At 44.6% G+C, this 18,100-nt stretch overlaps 1 protein-coding gene across 1 annotated transcript in view; it reads right to left on the reverse strand.

The window, feature by feature from the left end:
• LOC126524513 (monocarboxylate transporter 9-like) overlaps positions 1-15,060 on the reverse strand; it is a 29,612-nt gene extending 14,552 nt beyond the window's left edge. Inside the window, exon 1 of the mRNA XM_050172814.3 lies at positions 14,360-15,060. Within this exon, the coding sequence (XP_050028771.2) occupies positions 14,360-14,532 (173 nt within the window). The 5' untranslated portion in view covers positions 14,533-15,060. The remainder of the gene's footprint in view (positions 1-14,359) is intronic.
• Positions 15,061-18,100: the final 3,040 nt, after the last annotated feature.

The raw sequence follows: 18,100 nt of genomic DNA on the forward strand, positions 1-18,100 counted from the left end.
CGCTACGCCGCCACCAAACTCACCCACTTTGTGGATGAGTTTGGTGGCGGTGCAGGGCCAGCAGCAATGGCTCATGCCTCAGTAAGGCAGATGCATGAAGCTAGCGCACGGCACAGATTTCGTTTGAATACGAAACGCGCCGATAATAACAGCCGTCAAACCACATCATTGATCACGAGGCGCGCGCACTTGCGCGTTGATCGACGTACGTATCCGCAAATCCCTCGCCGGTGGTTGTTGTGGGACACTTTAACGTTGACATCTCAAAACCTGAAACATAGCACTGGTTCCCTCACTTCGCGGAAGAGTTTGGCCTCAGTTACTTCAACGATACGATTCAACCTACCACCGTACACGGTCCATGCATCGATTTAACTTTGGCTAAAAACATTTCTAAAATTAGAATGCAAAACATCAGTGCGTATTATAGCGACCACAAAGCAGTGTAGCAGTCATTTCAAAGGAATAAATAAAATACAATTTTTTAGCGCTGCATTCAAAGCTGTGTTTGTGTGATATATCACTTTGTGGAGCAATCTGTATAACGGGCGCACATAATGGGATCGGTGTTTGATAAGTTACACTACATTAGGCGCAACCTATCTACAGCTTCGCTTACCATCCACGCACTCAACCAGTTTTCAAAATTTATGTTCTCAAAAATAGAGGCCGCGTTCTTCTTACGCGATCCCGTTTTTATATTACTTCTTGATTGTGCAAAGAGGTAGTGGCGAAGAATAAAGCTTATATTTGTCATGCTGGTTTACCAATCACGGTGATCCCTCTGAACAGGCCATCGACCTCATACAGGAGGCTGTCGTGCCATAGCATAGAATACATGAAATGCATGAGAACAATGTCGGAGGATCATTGATATTCTATATCTACGATCGCTTATATGTTTCTAGGTTGACTTGGATTGGCCATACACGAGAGATCTTATGCTTCAATTCCTATGCCAAGCAATCAGATAGTGCGAGTAATTTACAATTCACGCTTCCAATTCACTTACACCGCTTCTTTTTGTTGCGTAGAAACCGATCAAGCCAAGGTAATTCACAAGACGAACACACACAGTGGTTTTGATGATGCACGTCACATGTTCAGGCAGCTAAGAGAAATTTCCACAGACTGTACTTACTGGAGCACCCAAAGGCTACGCAGTGGTTTCCCGCCGAGCTTGTATGAACTGCCATATAATGACCTCCGCGCTGGCTACAAGGAGAGGATACAAGGAGAGGTTCCTCGCGCAACCTTTCCTCCTCGCATCATGAAGAAAGTTGCACTTTAGAAACACCACTTTGATAACTGAGAGGGTGTAAGGTAGACCGCGACGCACACGCGCAGCTATCAAGACGTCTAGAACATAAAACTTTCAAAACGCTTTCGCATACTGAGAGGAAGTCATTGGTACCGAGGTCTGACCTAACGTTTTTCCAGTGAAAATATTTCGGCCGCAATTCGTTTCATTGCCTAATTCCGTAATGGACAGAGGTGTTCACTGTTCCATCCTTGGGGCTAGTACAGATGACTGTATAAGCCGGTCCGTTCTAAGTATTCACTGTCCCCTACCTGGACGCGTATAATTCTATCTCCATGCCTTCTCGGCCTTGAACACACGATTTTCCTTATCTCACTCCATCACAACTCCTTCACCACATCCAAAAATTTCATTTGCGCCACCCTCAGCAGGTTTTCTCTCGCATTTATTCACGGTCCAGTGAATGAGGACTGAATCGTGGCAACGAAACGCGTATCTAGACAAAGAGGCAGCTTAATTTGAGTGACATACACAAATCATTGGCGTACGGAAAAAAAGTGTTTTTTACATGAGATTCATTAGGTACACAACATTTTTCTACGGTGATGTTCGCCCGTCCAAGAGGGGTTACAGCCTCGGCGTGTTGTCAACGAGCACAGCCACGGATACGAAGTTGTAGCGCGTTGGCGGGAGGGCCTCGGCACGCTCCTTCCGGATAATGCTGGTGACCGTCGCGGACAACTAGGGTTGTCAAGTTTGTTTCATTGTTTTTGTACTGCGTTAATCACGGAGTCCACAGGGCAGAATAATATATCTCGCCGTTTCACTTCATCAGGCCCCTGTTGATCGTCGTCAGTTTCTCGTATCATCCCAACCCTTCCTGGATGCCCTCCAGTTGGAGCGTCGAAATGGCGAATACCTTCGCGTACCAGTGCTCGCAAGAGTCACAGCGGTATCCTTTGCATTGATTTTATTTTTTAAGAAGTAATATTTATATAACTTAGCAATATCGCTCGATGCATGACAATTGAGCTCATTTTTTTTTTCTGTGCTCGCATTCGTTCTCGCATGAAATGTAATTCTAGTGCAAGATTAAAACGCAACGTATGTGGTCAAAAACCACGATGCCGCCACAACGAACCGGTTATTGAAATGGCATCAAGCGTCCCCTGGCCTGACACTCGGCTTTCCTTTTGCGAAAGAATTGTCCGGGGAAAGAGCCACGTTCAATGCAAATTGCAGGATGCCCTGAGCATAAAATAATGTGAAAGGAAGAAATAAACGCAACTAAACGTCTTTATAAGTTTGGCACTACACTCACAACACTCACAATGTAAATAACATAAACAGAATTTCTTGCACAATTTACCCACACACGTAAAATTGACAAATGCCTCTTCCAGAGGCAGCCCAAAAGGGCGTTTATTGGATGTTTTTGGTGTTGCTACCTAAAAAATCTGCTGCTAAAAAATGCTCCTAAATATGCGTTGTTGCTTTCGGCGCTCACGGCAAAATGTATTCAATGTCTCGTATGCACTAAAGCTTTGAATTTTGGCGGAAAATAAAAAAAAGTATTTGTCCGAAATTTGGCAATGTTTGAACGCAAATAAAGAAATAACACCACCTCTGATTTCACAGAAATCTCTCCAGGTATATCTTCTATCCTCGGTTACCTGTTTTCTGCTTGAACACGTTGGACTATCTTGCTGTGAGTGCAAAATAGCAAAATATGCAAACATCTTTCTGTTGCACCAATTGCCTGCCCGCGGTGCTCGCTGTATGCGGAGTCATTAAGTTTATGGATCGCTTCTACTTCTCGCAAGAACTTATAAGTAGGTCGGTTTGCAGTGGAACAAGTACTGCTCTTTTATATATGAAGCTAATAACAAAGACGCGACAGTTCTAACTACGGTGGTTCAGTTGATACTTTATTCTGCAGCTGAACGCGAAGTTATGTCGCAGCTTGTATTCACTGCCGCAGGGGCCGCTTTGCAAAGGCGTTGCCCCACTTATATTCATTTGTACGTCGAAGAATTACAGATGGTAAAAATAAGGCGAAGCCCTCCACGATATCATCTAGCAATAGAGAACACGTGCTGCTCTTGGAGACTGAACATGGTGTACGACAGTTTCCTATACACTGTACAGAGACAAACGCTTGCAACTGCGTTGGCTCGTGTTGAAGACAGGCTATTTCCAGCAGACATCATTTTAGAATAGCGCCCTCACAAGCCCTGGCAGCATAGGGCTATGTATGCAGCGTTGCATTTCTTGGGGACAACACACCGGCATGAGCGCCGGTAGTATCTACAAGTGCTATAACCGTTATCTTGTGCTGTGTGCATCCGTGACTCTGTACCTGTGCTGCGTTTCACTATCTCTCACTTTATTTTCTTGAAGTTTTACGTGTACTTTTCCTACTCCCCAGTGCACGATAGCATTGGGCTCTTTCGTGTGCTTAATCTTTCTGCGTTTCTTTCACCTCTCCCTATTAGAGGTGGTTCCCCGCAATCGCTCATGCACAAATAAATACCAATACATGAATAAATTTTACCTCCATAATGAAAACAGCCTTTACATAATGACTGATAAGGTTTCGAGACGGGGTTCTTCGTGAAAACGCCCGAAAAGAAGCTGAGGTGCCAACATATATATATATATATATATATATCTTTTACGCTAGAGAGTAAGTAGGTTCAAACCTTGACTAGAAGACATCCACATCCGAATGTGGTGAAACCGCTCAACGTTTGAAGCTTTTACATGCAGAGGCAATTGCACGCTTTCTCCGTGATTGTAGTCGTTTCAGTTTAGATAAAAAACGCTCCCCGTCCCGTTCGACAAACTGGGCATCCGTCACCTCACGCAACGGAGAATCTTCTGATAGCTGGTACCAACCAATGACAGCTCAATTTGGTTAAACGCATTGGTCAGTTCTCTGGAAGCAATGAGACTACGATAAGGGCTGTCATCATTGGCAGGAGTTTTATCACATATTCTGCGGAAAAGTTCTCTTACTTACGGACAGTCAACCCCCAAAAAAATTCAATTATGGGGTTTTAGGTGCCAAAACCACTTTCTGTTTATGAGGCACGCCGTAGTGGAGGACTCCAGAAATTTCGACCACCTGGCGTTCTTTAACGTGCACCTAAATCTAAATACACGAGTGTTTTCGCATTTCGCCCCCATCGAAATGCGGCCGCCGTGGCCGGGATTCGATCCCGCGACCTCGTGCTCAGCAGCCCAACACCATAACCACTAAGCAACCACGGCGCGTGACAGTCAACCCAGCTAGACTAGTGACGTTTTTGCACTTTCTTTGTGAATAACGGGCCAGTGTTCCGCAGAAACGTAGGTGGCTTCTAAGTTCTTGAAAGAAGCGGAAGCCGTAAATACACCTGGCTCCTGGGCATTGCGCCGTTCTACAACAGACACCGAGGGTCACCAAGCACTTCAACTTATACATCATGTTTCATTGTTCTATTTTAAACTTAAAACAATATGGGGTGACATGTTCTTTGCAGAGTGCCGCTGACCAATGAAATGAGATGAAATTGCGAAATGTCCTTTGGAGAAAAATATTTTTTTTTGCCGTCCGGTAAGTAATTGGGAACTCTTGCGCGTTGAGAATATTTTGCAAAATTTTCCGATGAAATTCAACACTGCTGTGTACACGAGATTGTCAATATATCTGGCGGCTAGTTGAGGCTGTTGACAACGTATGCACAGAATATTCTTGAGTGGAAGCAATTCTTGTCATCAACGTTGAAAAATTCCTAAGATAGGCTCCTTTCTGGGCTTCCTATTAAAAAACGAATTGGTACCCATTTTTGATAATGTGTGAAATAGGCGGCCCTTACTTCATTACTTTATTTGTAAGCACTGCACCCCAAGTATGAAGACGTAGGAATACTCTTATGTTGTAAGATTTCCCAAAATTAGAAATTTGGGCCATTGCATACGTCACATTTTCTACCTTTTCAAGGTTTTCACGCACCCTCTGCGGTGGCTTAATGAAATTGGCGTTGCGCTGCTAAGAACAGAGTCGCGGCATAGAATCCAGGCCACAGCGTCGGCACTTCGATAGGGGCAACATGCGACATCGCTTGTGCACTGAGAACTGCGTGCACGCAACGAGGTTTTAAAAAATAATTTGCTGGTGTGGTGGAGGTGATGTACCCAAACTGAAGCAGGACCACCACCACTTTACCACAGGCACGAAAAAAGCGTTACCGAATAGCAGATAATGTATGCTCCGTTCACGCTCCATTCAGGTATACGATAGTAAAACTTGCAGCAAAGATATTACATGGCGTATTTTCTTTCCTGTCACTGGTCCGAGAATGAATTCACAGGAAAAACCGGTAAAGAAATAAAAACGAAGGAAAAGAGTACGAAATTTGCACTACAACGACTGGACGAACAACTGAACGAATAAATTTTGAAGTTGTGCCTGATGCGCACACAGTGGCCCACAAGATTAGGAAGCTGGCGGCCAATCAGGGCATAAGCGTTGTGTTCTCTGTTCCCGGCGAGCTCTCGAGCCTGTGCTCGCGTATCTTGATAGGTAGGGCAAGGAACCCGAGGTGTACGACGCAACATAATAATAACATTTTGGGGAGGGGGGTCGAGTTGCTGCTTGCTGAACGACATGGTGTAGCGCTAAAAACACGGAAAAGTACTAACTCTAAGCGACAGACAGAAGAGCAATAAAGAACGCGCTATGCTCGCAACTGTTTATATGGCATAAACTATATGCCGCGCACAATGTCGACACCAGGGAGCGGCAAAGATCAAGCCGCAAGTCATATTGTTCCCGAGTAACCTAGCAATTTCATTTCTGCATATTATAGCGAAACAGATGTTTGACTAACGCAAGCTTGACCACTGATAGGAATGTTGTACACCTCGAGCAGTTCTCGCGTGATTTTATCTCAGCTCATACCAAGAATGCTCACTTCAGAAAAACGTGGTTCGCAGGAGCACGATCTGCAACATGCAGAGAGATGGGCACTCGTATCCTTTTTTTATATTCTTTGCGTGCTCACTCATTCGGTCATTCACACAACGACTGGCCGGCCCAACGTAAATTTTTCCGCAACTTAGCGGTGTCTGGTCGGCCACAGCAGTGGCACACTTTTGCATGTAGCGTTCTGTGTGCTTGACTTTGCAAGTATGCGCAGCACATACCGTGATTCGGGGGCATCGGCCAGCCAGTTTGTTCAAGGGCGGGAAGCACAGCAGGTACCCCTTAACTGTTCGCCACCTTCTCGAGATTGTGACTCACCTTGTGGAAATTTGGTACCACCTGACCTTTTTTCGGGGATCCCTCTCTCCTCCCTCACCAATTTTAATGTAGCGCCGTGCTTCTTGCTCTTGTGTAACTTAGAATCTTTCTTTTTCTCTTTTTTTGTGCTGCAATATCATGTTCTACTTCAGAACGTTTCCACTACACATGCCACACGTGTGGTACATAACTTTTGTCTGACTTCTCGCGTGCGAAAATGGTTAATAGGCCAAACAGGCCGGGCTATTAATCACCAGCTGCGTGAACACCTCACCTTCCTTGGTTCTGATCACAGAGCAAAGCCGTCTTGTAATTGCCTTGAATGTGGTTGCTACCCGCTGTTCAACAATGTTATTGACAGAGGCAGGGGCAAAGAAGAGCGCGAGATTCTAAAAGCTTACTACATAGGTTTGCACGCTTATGATTATGTTAGCACAACTTTCGTGTGCTTGCATGAAAAGAATTTTTCTTTTTTAGATTGGTCTCGACAGATTTGGCATGTATCTCTCCTCCATGATTGCCTTGTGACTAGGGCTGGTTCTGCTGCACATGCTCGGTTAGCCTTGCTAGAATGCTCTGTTTTTGATAAAGCACAGTTGTAGGTCCAGTCGTTTAGGTGGTAATTCGCGCCTCTTGTGCTTAGTTTTTTTCTACTGGTTTTTCGTGTAAATGATACACCAACTGTCCCTGATTCCTACTCTCTTGCGAAGGAAGCCTAAACATATTGCCCGATTTTTCTTGACAGCATGATATCAGTACGCAGCAAAAGAAAACATTTTAGGCCGCCCCCCCCCCCCCCCAAAAAGAAACACAGAAGACCTAATTTTACCAATTATTCTAGCATTTACAATAACTGAATAAAAGTAATTGAGAGGTGAGCAGATTTCAGCTGTCACGGCCATGTTTAAGAAGTGAAGTATAGAGTAGCTCTGGCTTCACATCTGCTGGTAAGCAATTGTGGACGCTGCCACTCCAGAATTTTTGTTTGGACCCTCCTTGGGTGCACGTAAGAAGACCTCCTGTGGTCAAGATTAATCGATAGACGCCCACTATGGCGTATTTGATAATCAGATCGTGGTTCTTGCACGTCAAATCGCAGAATTGTAAATTTCCTTGGAAATATAAACATGAGCCCTAGAAAAATAGACATTGTTGTCTTGTACTGAGTGACTTTGATTTTATATAAAAATTGCGAAAATAAAACATACGCAGTGCATTTTTGTGGCTGGCGTTATGTGAACAGAGCTTGATGGAGCATCGGTTTAGCTGGCATATAGCGGCGCTTTATTGCAGTCGGCCCAAGTTTCACTCAGCGCCAGATGTGAAGCAAAGGTTCAAATTTCGCGGTTCATAGTCACCAAGACCTGTTTCACATTTTCGTCTTCAGAAACATCAGCTTCGCCTGCAGAGACGTTACTTGAGCTGACAACCTGACTCTTTCGGGTAGAGCTGAGCATCAGAACCTCCGTCACGTAGGTGTGACGCTGAGTGGATAGGCGAGCAAGTAGGCAGAGAAGTAGTAAACTGCAATTACTTTAGACGGAGCTGCTCGAAAGTAATATGCTCGAAACTGTATGCTCGAAAATAATATAGAACTCGATGGTGGCGAGATCATCAAGCGCAGTCGATGGTCGCGAAAGAGATGAACGGCCGCTTGCGTCTGGCAGCTGGTATACATGTGTTATTCAATTTTGCAGGCGCGGCCGCCTCATAGAGGGAAAGCCTAGAACGTACCAAGTTCATCTGTTGCCCGCCTGCAAACTGCTAAGCGATGAGACCATTTTTCTGAAAACTACCATACGTTTTCTAACATACTACTGTCAGGAATACTATTCACAGCGTCTTTACAGGAGATATTCAGAGACCTGGATTTTGAAGAATTGGGGATAAGAGTTAATGGAGAATACCTTAGTAACTTGCGATTCGCTGATTATATTGCCTTGCTTAGTAACTCAGGGGACCAACTGCAATGCATGCTCACTGACCTGAAGAGGCAAAGCCGAAGGGTGGGTCTAAAAAAAATTATTCTGCAGAAAACTAAAGTAATGTTTAAGAGTCTCGGAAGAGAACAGCAGTTTACGATAGGTAGTGAGGCACTGGAAGTGGTAAGGGAATACATCTACTGAGGACAGGTAGTGACTGCGGATCCGGATCATGAGACTGAAATAATCAGAAGAATAAGGATGGGCTGCGGTGCGTTTGGCAGGCATTCTCAGATCATGAACAGCAGGTTGCCATTATCCCTCAAAAGAAAAATTTATAACAGCTGTGTCTTACCAGTACTCACATACGAGGCAGAAACCTAGAGGCTTACGAAAAGGGTTCTACTTAAATTGAGGACGACGCATCGAGCTATTGAAAGAATGATAGGTGTAACGTTAAGGGAATCTTAGTCGAAATCGAGAAAAAGAAATGGGCATGGGCAGAACATGTAATGAGGAGGGAAGATAACTGATGGTCATTAAGAGTTACGGAATGGATTCCAAGAGAAGGGAAGCGTAGCAGAGGGCGGCAGAAAGTTAGGTGGGCGGATGAGATTATGAAGTTTGCAGGGACAACATGGCCACAATTAGTACATGACCGGGGTAGTTGGAGAAGTATGGGACAGGCCTTTGCCCTGCAGTGGGCGTAACCAGGCTGATGATGATGATGATGATTGTCAGGAAGAAAGAAAACCGGAGATCATCGTTGTGAATGCTTGCTGCTGCTTTTTCTTTTTCTGCCGTCGTTCCTTCAGTGTGCGCACCCGAACTCGAATCCACCTTTTTGTATTTTTATTCTCGTCCACGCTACCGAAAGCGACTTTGGTGGGCGATACTGGCTGTTTTGGGATGATAGGAGGCCTTGAAGACAATTATCGCGTCTCAGTTGAGAAAAAAATTTGGCAGTACATCACAGAGGCTTACGTGCCGTCTGTAGCAATTAACGGTGTAGGTCGCACTTTTACGGATAGGCTAAATGCGTCCACGTTGTCTACTGGTTGTCTGACAGGGCGAGAAGGTGAGCTTTCCAGTCGCTGTGCGGTCGAGTCAGGTTTTTGTGACGTTGCCGCTGTCGGATCAGGGGTTCGAATCATATAGACTGAACCATTGTTCAGAAGAAAAGAATTGCTACAGCGTGTGATCGATCACTTTGAATATAAATAATGAAGTGTACCAAATGTGGAACTTATGTTAAACCCACCCCTTTTGTAATACCCCCTTTGGGGGTCTTTAAGGACAGTAAACTGAACTGAACTGAACTGAAACCGGAGGCCACCGCTTCGAAAGCCTTCGCTAGTTCTTCTTGTTCTTCTGATATCCGCTCGCCCTCACTGCGAGTGTCCGAGCCTAAATGCGCCTCATTATCCTCATTACAATAGATAATATAAATACGTGCAAGCCGCATAGTCGTCTCCATGTAATCGCAAATACGTAACTAGCATTACCCAATTTGCGGTGACGAACCAGTAGATTTTTTGGACAGCCCATGATACATTGGGGGTGCTTCAAGGAAGCGTTTTGGCTACAAATATATTTATATTTTTATTACTGACCTACCAGGAAAAGTCACTGGAACCATTAGACTATTTGCAGATAACTGCGTTCTTTATCGAAATATTTACTCGTATGAAGGCCACATAACATTAAACAATGACTTAAATGGAGTGACTAACCGGTGTTCCGACTGGCACCTGACTATGAACGCTTAGAAATCTGTAGTTCCATCAATTACTAAGAGAATAAGTATCTTCAACATTTCGTCTGCCGTTAATGACATACGGCTCGTACAAATTCGAGAACACAAGTACCCCGCATTAAAAATTACACGCAAATTCAGACTGCACTCCCATATTAGGAATGTAACATCCACCGCTATGAAGCGCGATTTCTTCCTTCCAAGACACCTCCGACTAGAACCACGTGATGAAAGATTGTAGCGTACAAAATTTTTTCAGGTCAGTTGGCGAGTACGCAAATTTTATTCGGGCTGCCCGTAGACCAAGGGACGAATTAAAAAACTAGAAGGCGCACCAAGCAAAAATGCCCGCTAAGATATATATATATATATATATATATATACAATAAAGATAAACGAACAGACTCGCCCATTGAAACATTTATGAGAGCCAGAATCCTAACAATACAAAGCCGAGCAGTACTAACCCATTCTAGGCTTGCCTACCAGCTTTCACACGACATGCTTCGCAATCAGAACTCTAGATACATCTCCAGAACTGAAACATGGCCAACCCGCCTTAAACGCTCAACACACTCAATAAATATATTTTTCGTGCCAAATGCTTTCAGCATTATTTATTTCCGTTAGTCATACGACCGTGAAATAATCTGAGCCAGTCCATTAGTAGCAGCTGCTCATTATATATATTTGCCTGTCGTGTGGGAAGAATATTCGCTTTACAGCCGTGATTTGCTTGCTTTGCTTTGTCACTGATATCCCTATACGCCCGCAGTTTCTTTTCCTTTATTCCCCGATTTGTCTGTAATCAACATGTTTTGTTATATGGCTTGTAAACAACCTAATATTTATAATATTACGTACTTTATTAGCTACCTAATCTTACTGTTCATTTTCTTCTAGATGTTCTAGCAGTTAAGAAGTATGGCCATCTTTTTATATGTTACACTGAGGTTTTCCCTAATGCGTCATGTGCACTTGTATATGATGTTTATCATTTCAGTGTGGTATATCTTTTATCGCATAGCTTACTATGTCGATGTTCAATTCTTTTCTTTCATTTTGATGCGCCAGATTCTCACTAGCTAACCGTATGTTGTAACTCTATCTTGGAGCTGTAATGGGGTGTTTGCTTTTTTCGTTATAATCTAGAGAAAAAACCTTTTGCATTGACGCTCTTCAAGTTATACGCTGTAAATATAATCGGTTTGGTGTTTGCAACACCTACCATTCTGCTTGTCGTTCTTATAATCGCTCGAGGGATTGATGGTATGTGTAATTAATTGAATAATGAGGCACTATAACGCATCGCGAGCTCGTTTTCGCATGACAGCGAAAACATGACAACAAGAAACCCAAGTAAACCAGATTGAAGCGACGCGGAAGTAGGAAATGTACTGAAAGCCGTAAAATTAAGATGCTGTCTACACATGCACACAAGGTTCCATCCTCCGCTTGCCAATTTACAGACAAGCATGCGATGCATGTGGCGTCAACTGTGCTGAAAGCACTGCTATGGTTCCAGTGTATATTCACCGAGAAAGTGTATGCCGGCTGATGACGTTACTGTTATGAAGGAAAGGAAACAGCTTCGTATCATGCACTAATAATCAAAAGTTCTGCGATGGGACAAGAACGCAAATAGTCTCTTGCGGACGCCTAAAACAAAATGAAAATGCACCCATGGTGTATGTCTTGACATAACGTATTACTGAAACGTTTCAATGAATCCTTCGTGCTCCACTTGACGGCGAATACGAGAGGTTTGTTGGATGTGCTCTAACAATTATATTTATACTGGACGTTGCAAAGCGTTTTGTGAGAGCGTTCTACCATATAACATTTCAAGAAAAGCACTATAGAATGAAAACCGAGGAGGTCCCGGATAGCCAGGGGTGTTACACACCGACCACTGACGCGAAATCTAGAGCTGACAAGACGGGACCTCAGTTGGTAGAGAGCATGGAGCAGACAAGGGCTCAGAGGATGAGTGGAGTGGCATAAACTGGCATCCTAAACAAGCGCTGGGGAGCAACATGATTTGCCAGCAAGCGAGCGTTGTCACGCGCACGTGTAGTGACCATGCAGGCCTCATAAACCCTTAGATAACACAAAGTACGCACATTGCTGTGTATACAGCTGTTACCAGCACTATCCAGTGCGTCGTGTGCTACACTTGAGCCCAACGACAAGGCGCTTCCCACTTCCCTCGCGCGATGTGCGAGAATGTGCGGGAAACTGCAAAATTAGTTTGACCAGCTGTTTAACGTGCACCAAATGCACGGTACACGAGCTTTTTCGCATTACGCCCTATAGGCAAACAGCCGCCGTGTCCAAACCCGCGACCTTCACCTCGGCAGTGCAGTGGGCATAGCAAGTGAGCGGCCACGGCCGTTCCTTTCGCTGGAATCCCCGTGTTGTTCATGTTTTTTTGCTGGCTCGTTGTGCGTGACAATAGGGAACTGTGACTTGGTAAGCGAAACGCATAATGTAGTTTGAGATTACTAAAAAAGCGCTCTGTGAAACAGGCACTGCACGAAAGAAAAGGTACATCCGCTGGAAGTGCTTTCCTGTTAATTTTTATTTTCCATGCTCATGAATCATGTCAAATATGCCCCGTCTAGGCCATATGAAAGTCGTTTTGATCTGCGATGTCGTATTTGACAGTCGAGAGCGCTTTGTTGTGCGTGCTATGTTGAAATTTTTACCCTTTTATGCGTGGCTTGAAGAAGGGCAGTATCTTATAAACACGATCGTCAATTCGTGAATTACACAGCCAAACAGCGGTAATGCTAGTAGTAAGCATGAATGGCACCCACATTGCTCAAGTGCGTGTTCTATTTATAAATTTTTTACCACACAATCCGAAGCAGTCGCTGGGGCTTTCTTAGATTAGAGTACTTACTGCCTTGCTTCGCTATTACACTCTGATTACTCAGGCCTCTCTAGCTATCGTATAGGTTCAGCGTTTCAACAAATTTCCGGTACAGCAAGCACGCCTTTGAAGAGACATGTAGCACAGTAACGAAGACAATTCTATGAATGAGACGGCAAGCAAAATTTAAAAGAATGCACGTGTTGTTTTATCATCCTCCGTTGTATCATACTATCTTCTCGTCAAGTGCGTCCTATTGATAGATGCTTCTGTCCCTTGCCACTTCTTTTTCTAGACTCTTACGTTTCCTGCGCTAACTCGTTTCACCCCATCAATTGGTGACGTTCTAGTATTTGATATGAAGGACGCCAGCTTTTAAGTGCAATAGTTGTTCAGACTGAGGAAAAATGAGACATATAAGAAATAGTCGCCACGTGCCACAGTCAAAGCGGTGAGCGGCGTACTCCTTTCAGCTTTCCTATTTTAAAAGGAGCCCACACATGGTCATTGTCGTAAATACAAGTGGAAACACGTACGTATGTAACGTTCCTTTTCTTCAAACATGTTTTTGTAATTTACATGCAGCATATAGCGCGACTCGACCAGTTCACGTGGTTTGTCTAAAGAGATATTACTGCGCGAGACTGCGCGATGTCCAGAAAACGAATTTAAAAGATTCACAAATTCACTTTCTGTTTATTATGTTTTTGGAACATGGTGCAATTGCGCAGAACAAGCCTGCCGGAAGTGAAATGATGTCTTATTAGCGGAGACCATAATAGCAACATATACTGCACATAAGTCCTTAAATCAGTTCCGAAGAACACGGGAGGGACCCTTTCGTTGAATGCCTCTTTCACTTAATATTATGCAAGAACGATGACACACAATCTAATATTTTTCAAATTGCAGGTGACATTGCGTCAGCCAAGGCAATCCAAGGTGCGTAAAGCGCCAGTCATCCCAGTGGTGAGAAACCTTGTTATAATCGAGCTGTATACAGTTTTAACTCTCTAGTAACAGCTTGGTCGCATGAGCGCTCGTATTTGTCCAATCTTGCGTAACGAACGATAAAGCCTATGATAAACAGCCGTTTGTAAAGTTCATGACCAGGAAATTTTCTGCCCGTTTATACTGTTTAGTGCTAATTCACTTAAAAAGCATCCAACACCAAATATACAATCAATTTGTTCCTTGCCTACAACGACTCAACCAAGTAGTGGAAGGGGTCGAAGATAGGTATCAAAAGGGTGCCTACCTTTGTGTCAGACACTGCAGGCCAGCCGATGCTCCTTCAGCGAAGAGCCGACAAAAAGGGTCTCCTGAAACTTGTGCGCAAGGCGCGACGCACTTAACAATGATGTTATCTGATAAGCGGACATGCCATAATTGACGTAAGCCGTGCGCCGGCTGCCATTCTGAGGCTGCCATTCAGTGCCTTCAAGTCGGAGAGCCGTGTTAGGCACCGGTGCCAATTTGCTGCTAAGGTGACGTTCCCCTGTACATTGTTAGGAAATATACTGCTTGAAAAAGGGATGACTTGCTGGCACGTCGATTCAAGTTACAGGACGGGCTGCTATACTGTGTATGTGCATTTAAGTATATGCTCCGTATAAAAATTATCAATTACATCATTGCACTGTTTGCAACGAAAATAATTTCAAGCAAGCAAGGTAACCGGGAGCCACAGTTATGGCGGTACTAGAATCTGACCCGAATGACGCATTCAATAGAAGGATTTCTGATTATCTAAACCTAAGGCATGCCAATTTGTATACGAAGTCAATAATACGCGATCCTTAGAGGAGCAGCAGCAAGGCACTAATCTTAGCGGTGCATTATGATCTTCAACATCTATATTGCACACACAGTAGTTGCTAAAATTAGGCAGCTTTTGCCGAAGTCCAAAATACTATTTGGCCATGCTACACGCGCAGGCTGCTCTTGAAATTCGAAATCTTGCCAACTTCATGCTTTCGCGCACCTTCCGGGAGAACACAATTTATTTTCGGGGGGGGGCGGGGGAGATCACTGCCCAGTGGCATCTCGCTTCGCGCACGCCGAAAGAAACACCTTCCGTCTGTGGTTTCAAACGATTTCATAAAATGACATATAATCAACTTTCGCTAAGGCGCACGTTATGGTACTTGTATTGTAATTGTACGGGAAGTGTAATCGCACGTCCTTTTGGCCGAACACTTTGCATATACGGACCCAAATTCCGCAGTTCAGTGCGCATACAATCTCGCGCCACACAAGCGCAGGATTTTACCCACTTGTAACCACTTAGCCCAGCTCTATTGTTTGATAGGAGGCTCCGAGAAATGCTTGCGTTTTCACTCGGCCGAGCACACTGTTATCTTAAGTATCTTTGATTGCGTGTCAGGCATGCAGGCATCGCAGATTTTCCAAGACGATCCACAATTATGCATGCATGCAGACTTTCATGTCGTGTTTTATTATTAGGTTTTACTGCCCATCACTCAGAAATTTAGGTGCTATCTTCCACAACAATTTCAGGCCTACTAAATTTACAGTTTGACTGGGCGCATGCGGCTGCTTTATGGAAAGAGTGTGTGATATTGTAAAAAAAAAAATGCCTCGACACAGTTTTGCAGGAAAAGTACATGCTGCTGAGATAGTTAGTGCTCGCTAGAAAACGTAATATTGTGCCGTGAATCAAATATTAAGACAGATATACCGTATTTACTCGATTCTAAGCACCCCATTATTTTCACGATCGCGATGCCCAAAGTGAGGGGAGGTGCTTAGATTCGAGAAATCTAGAATGACCCCCCCCTCCCTATTTTCACTGTGACATCACGAGGAGATGGGTGCGAGAAACAACATTTTAATTTGCAAACATTCAAAAGAAAAATCGCTACAGACAGTAAACCCACCGCTTGTGTAGGATGCTCAGTCACTATCACTGCCACTCGAGTTCGTCGCACCGCTTGAGCCGCTGCTCTCAGTATCCCACAGCAGGTCGTCTTCCGTTCCGTCGAAGTTGTTTGTGATCGAGCACTTCTTAAATGATTTGACCACAACGTCCACTTGGACCCTCTTCCATGCGTCCGAAATCCACTTTGCGATGGTTGATGGGGACGCTTTCTGCAGCTTTCCTGTCGGCGTCTTCTTCCGGTCAGGGTTTCGCGCCCACTCTTCGTACTCCTGTCGGAGATTGGCTTTGAAGGCCTTGTTGACTGAAACGTCGAGGGGATGCAGCACTGGCGTCATGCCACCCGGAATCCCAACCACGTCGCTATTGATGTTCCGAAGCTTTGTCTTTACCTCCGGGGTCAGGTGGCCGCGAAACGCGTCCAACAGAAGCATCGACCGTGTGCCTGCAGGTCCGCCCAGCAATGATTCCAGAGTGAGCAAGAGCGTTTGGCGGCCTTGGCTACGCGCTTTTCTTAACAAATAGGGGGGTGCTTAGATTCGCATGCAACCTTTTTTCCTAACTTTTTCGCGAAAATAGAGGGGGGGTGCTTAGAATCGCGAAAATACGGTAGACCAGAAGAGGGTTGTAGCGCCGAAAAAGACAACACATAGCAAGCGAGACGGGACAGGCGCAACTTCCAACAGTTTATTCACCGCGTATACGAATGTATATAAGGACAAATCAAGATGGGTAGCAAGAACCACACATGTTCGCGAGGGTTTTACAAAAAAAAAAAAAAGCAGATAAAAGATAGGTGAGGCACACACGTATTTCACCCCCGTGTATCTAAAAAAGCAGTGTAATTCTTATAAATGGAGATAGATGGGGCGCTTACACAACCACTACAGTTTCTTTTAATATAGAAGGCTTCCAACAGTTCACGGGCTGTCTGTTCCTTACTTCTGTTTAAAACCTTTGCTTCTTTCAGCAAAGATCAGACCTTCGTCAGGGGTCGATTATGTTATTCGAGAGGTCGCAAGCAGCACAGATGGTTTTTCTGAGTTGCAGACATCACTCCCCCAACACAGCGCACAGGAAGTTTACGCAAAGCAGCAAGATCACATCGGGATAATTGAAGAACCCATGCTCCGTGTACAGAAGACAAGAAATATGCAGTACATTTACCATAGGTATTGTTGCGGGGCAACCCATGGTATACGTGTAGTCATAGCGAAGACGACAAAATAATTTTTGCGCGATATCTTTCGAATGTTGCTCGGCGCTGCTACGCTTCTGCCAATATATTCTGCGAACACTGCTTCGCTATTGTTTCGTCCTTTCAATTGTTTGGTATTGTCCACTATCTTTCCTGAAGGTGTCAGGTTTCGATCCCCGTACCTTTTTTTTGACCGACTCCAACCCAGCTGGCACCAATGTGCGTAGTCACGGCATAAGAGGAGTCGTGCTGCGGCCTCGACCGCGTTATTGCGTTATCGCCTACGACAGCCATCTCCTGTGTGCACCAGGATGCAGCTACTCTATTGTTGAGTGGGAGCTTCTTGCTCTCGTCTGGTATGCTGTTAAAGTCTCCCCTTACTTGTACAGTCGGCCCTTTTTTGTCGTCACTGATCATCGTGCTCTCTGCTTGCTTTATTACCTGAAAGATCCTCCTGCTCCGCTCAGTTCCTTAGCCTTACGACTTCGAGTGTGTTCGTACATGATTGCTTGCAAATTCAGGGGCCTAAACTAACATGGCGACTGTATGTAGCGTTGCAACATTTACCAACCTGACGTCGGAGACGCTTAGCCGGGCAGCTGCCTTAACGCGACAGCGTGAAGGTCCCCGTGTCGCTGAAATTCTGCCATCGGCGTCTGGCTCCGACTCCTCGTGAGCGAAAATTCCCCTATATATTTAAGTATGCGTACATGTCATGCCTTGATACGCGGCATGTGGTATACGCGGGTTACATTGCGGTACCATTGAATCACTAAAGTTGCTCATACCTTGTCTTGCATTCATGGCAAACTGATTCCTCGGAATTTTGAGAATGACGTCCCACAAACAAATGTCAGGAACCAGAACAGCGACAGCGCATGCCTTTTGTATTTTCTCAGACC

Source organism: Dermacentor andersoni, chromosome 3, assembly GCF_023375885.2.
Source record: "Dermacentor andersoni chromosome 3, qqDerAnde1_hic_scaffold, whole genome shotgun sequence".
In the NCBI taxonomy this organism is placed as follows: Eukaryota; Metazoa; Arthropoda; class Arachnida; order Ixodida; family Ixodidae; genus Dermacentor; species Dermacentor andersoni.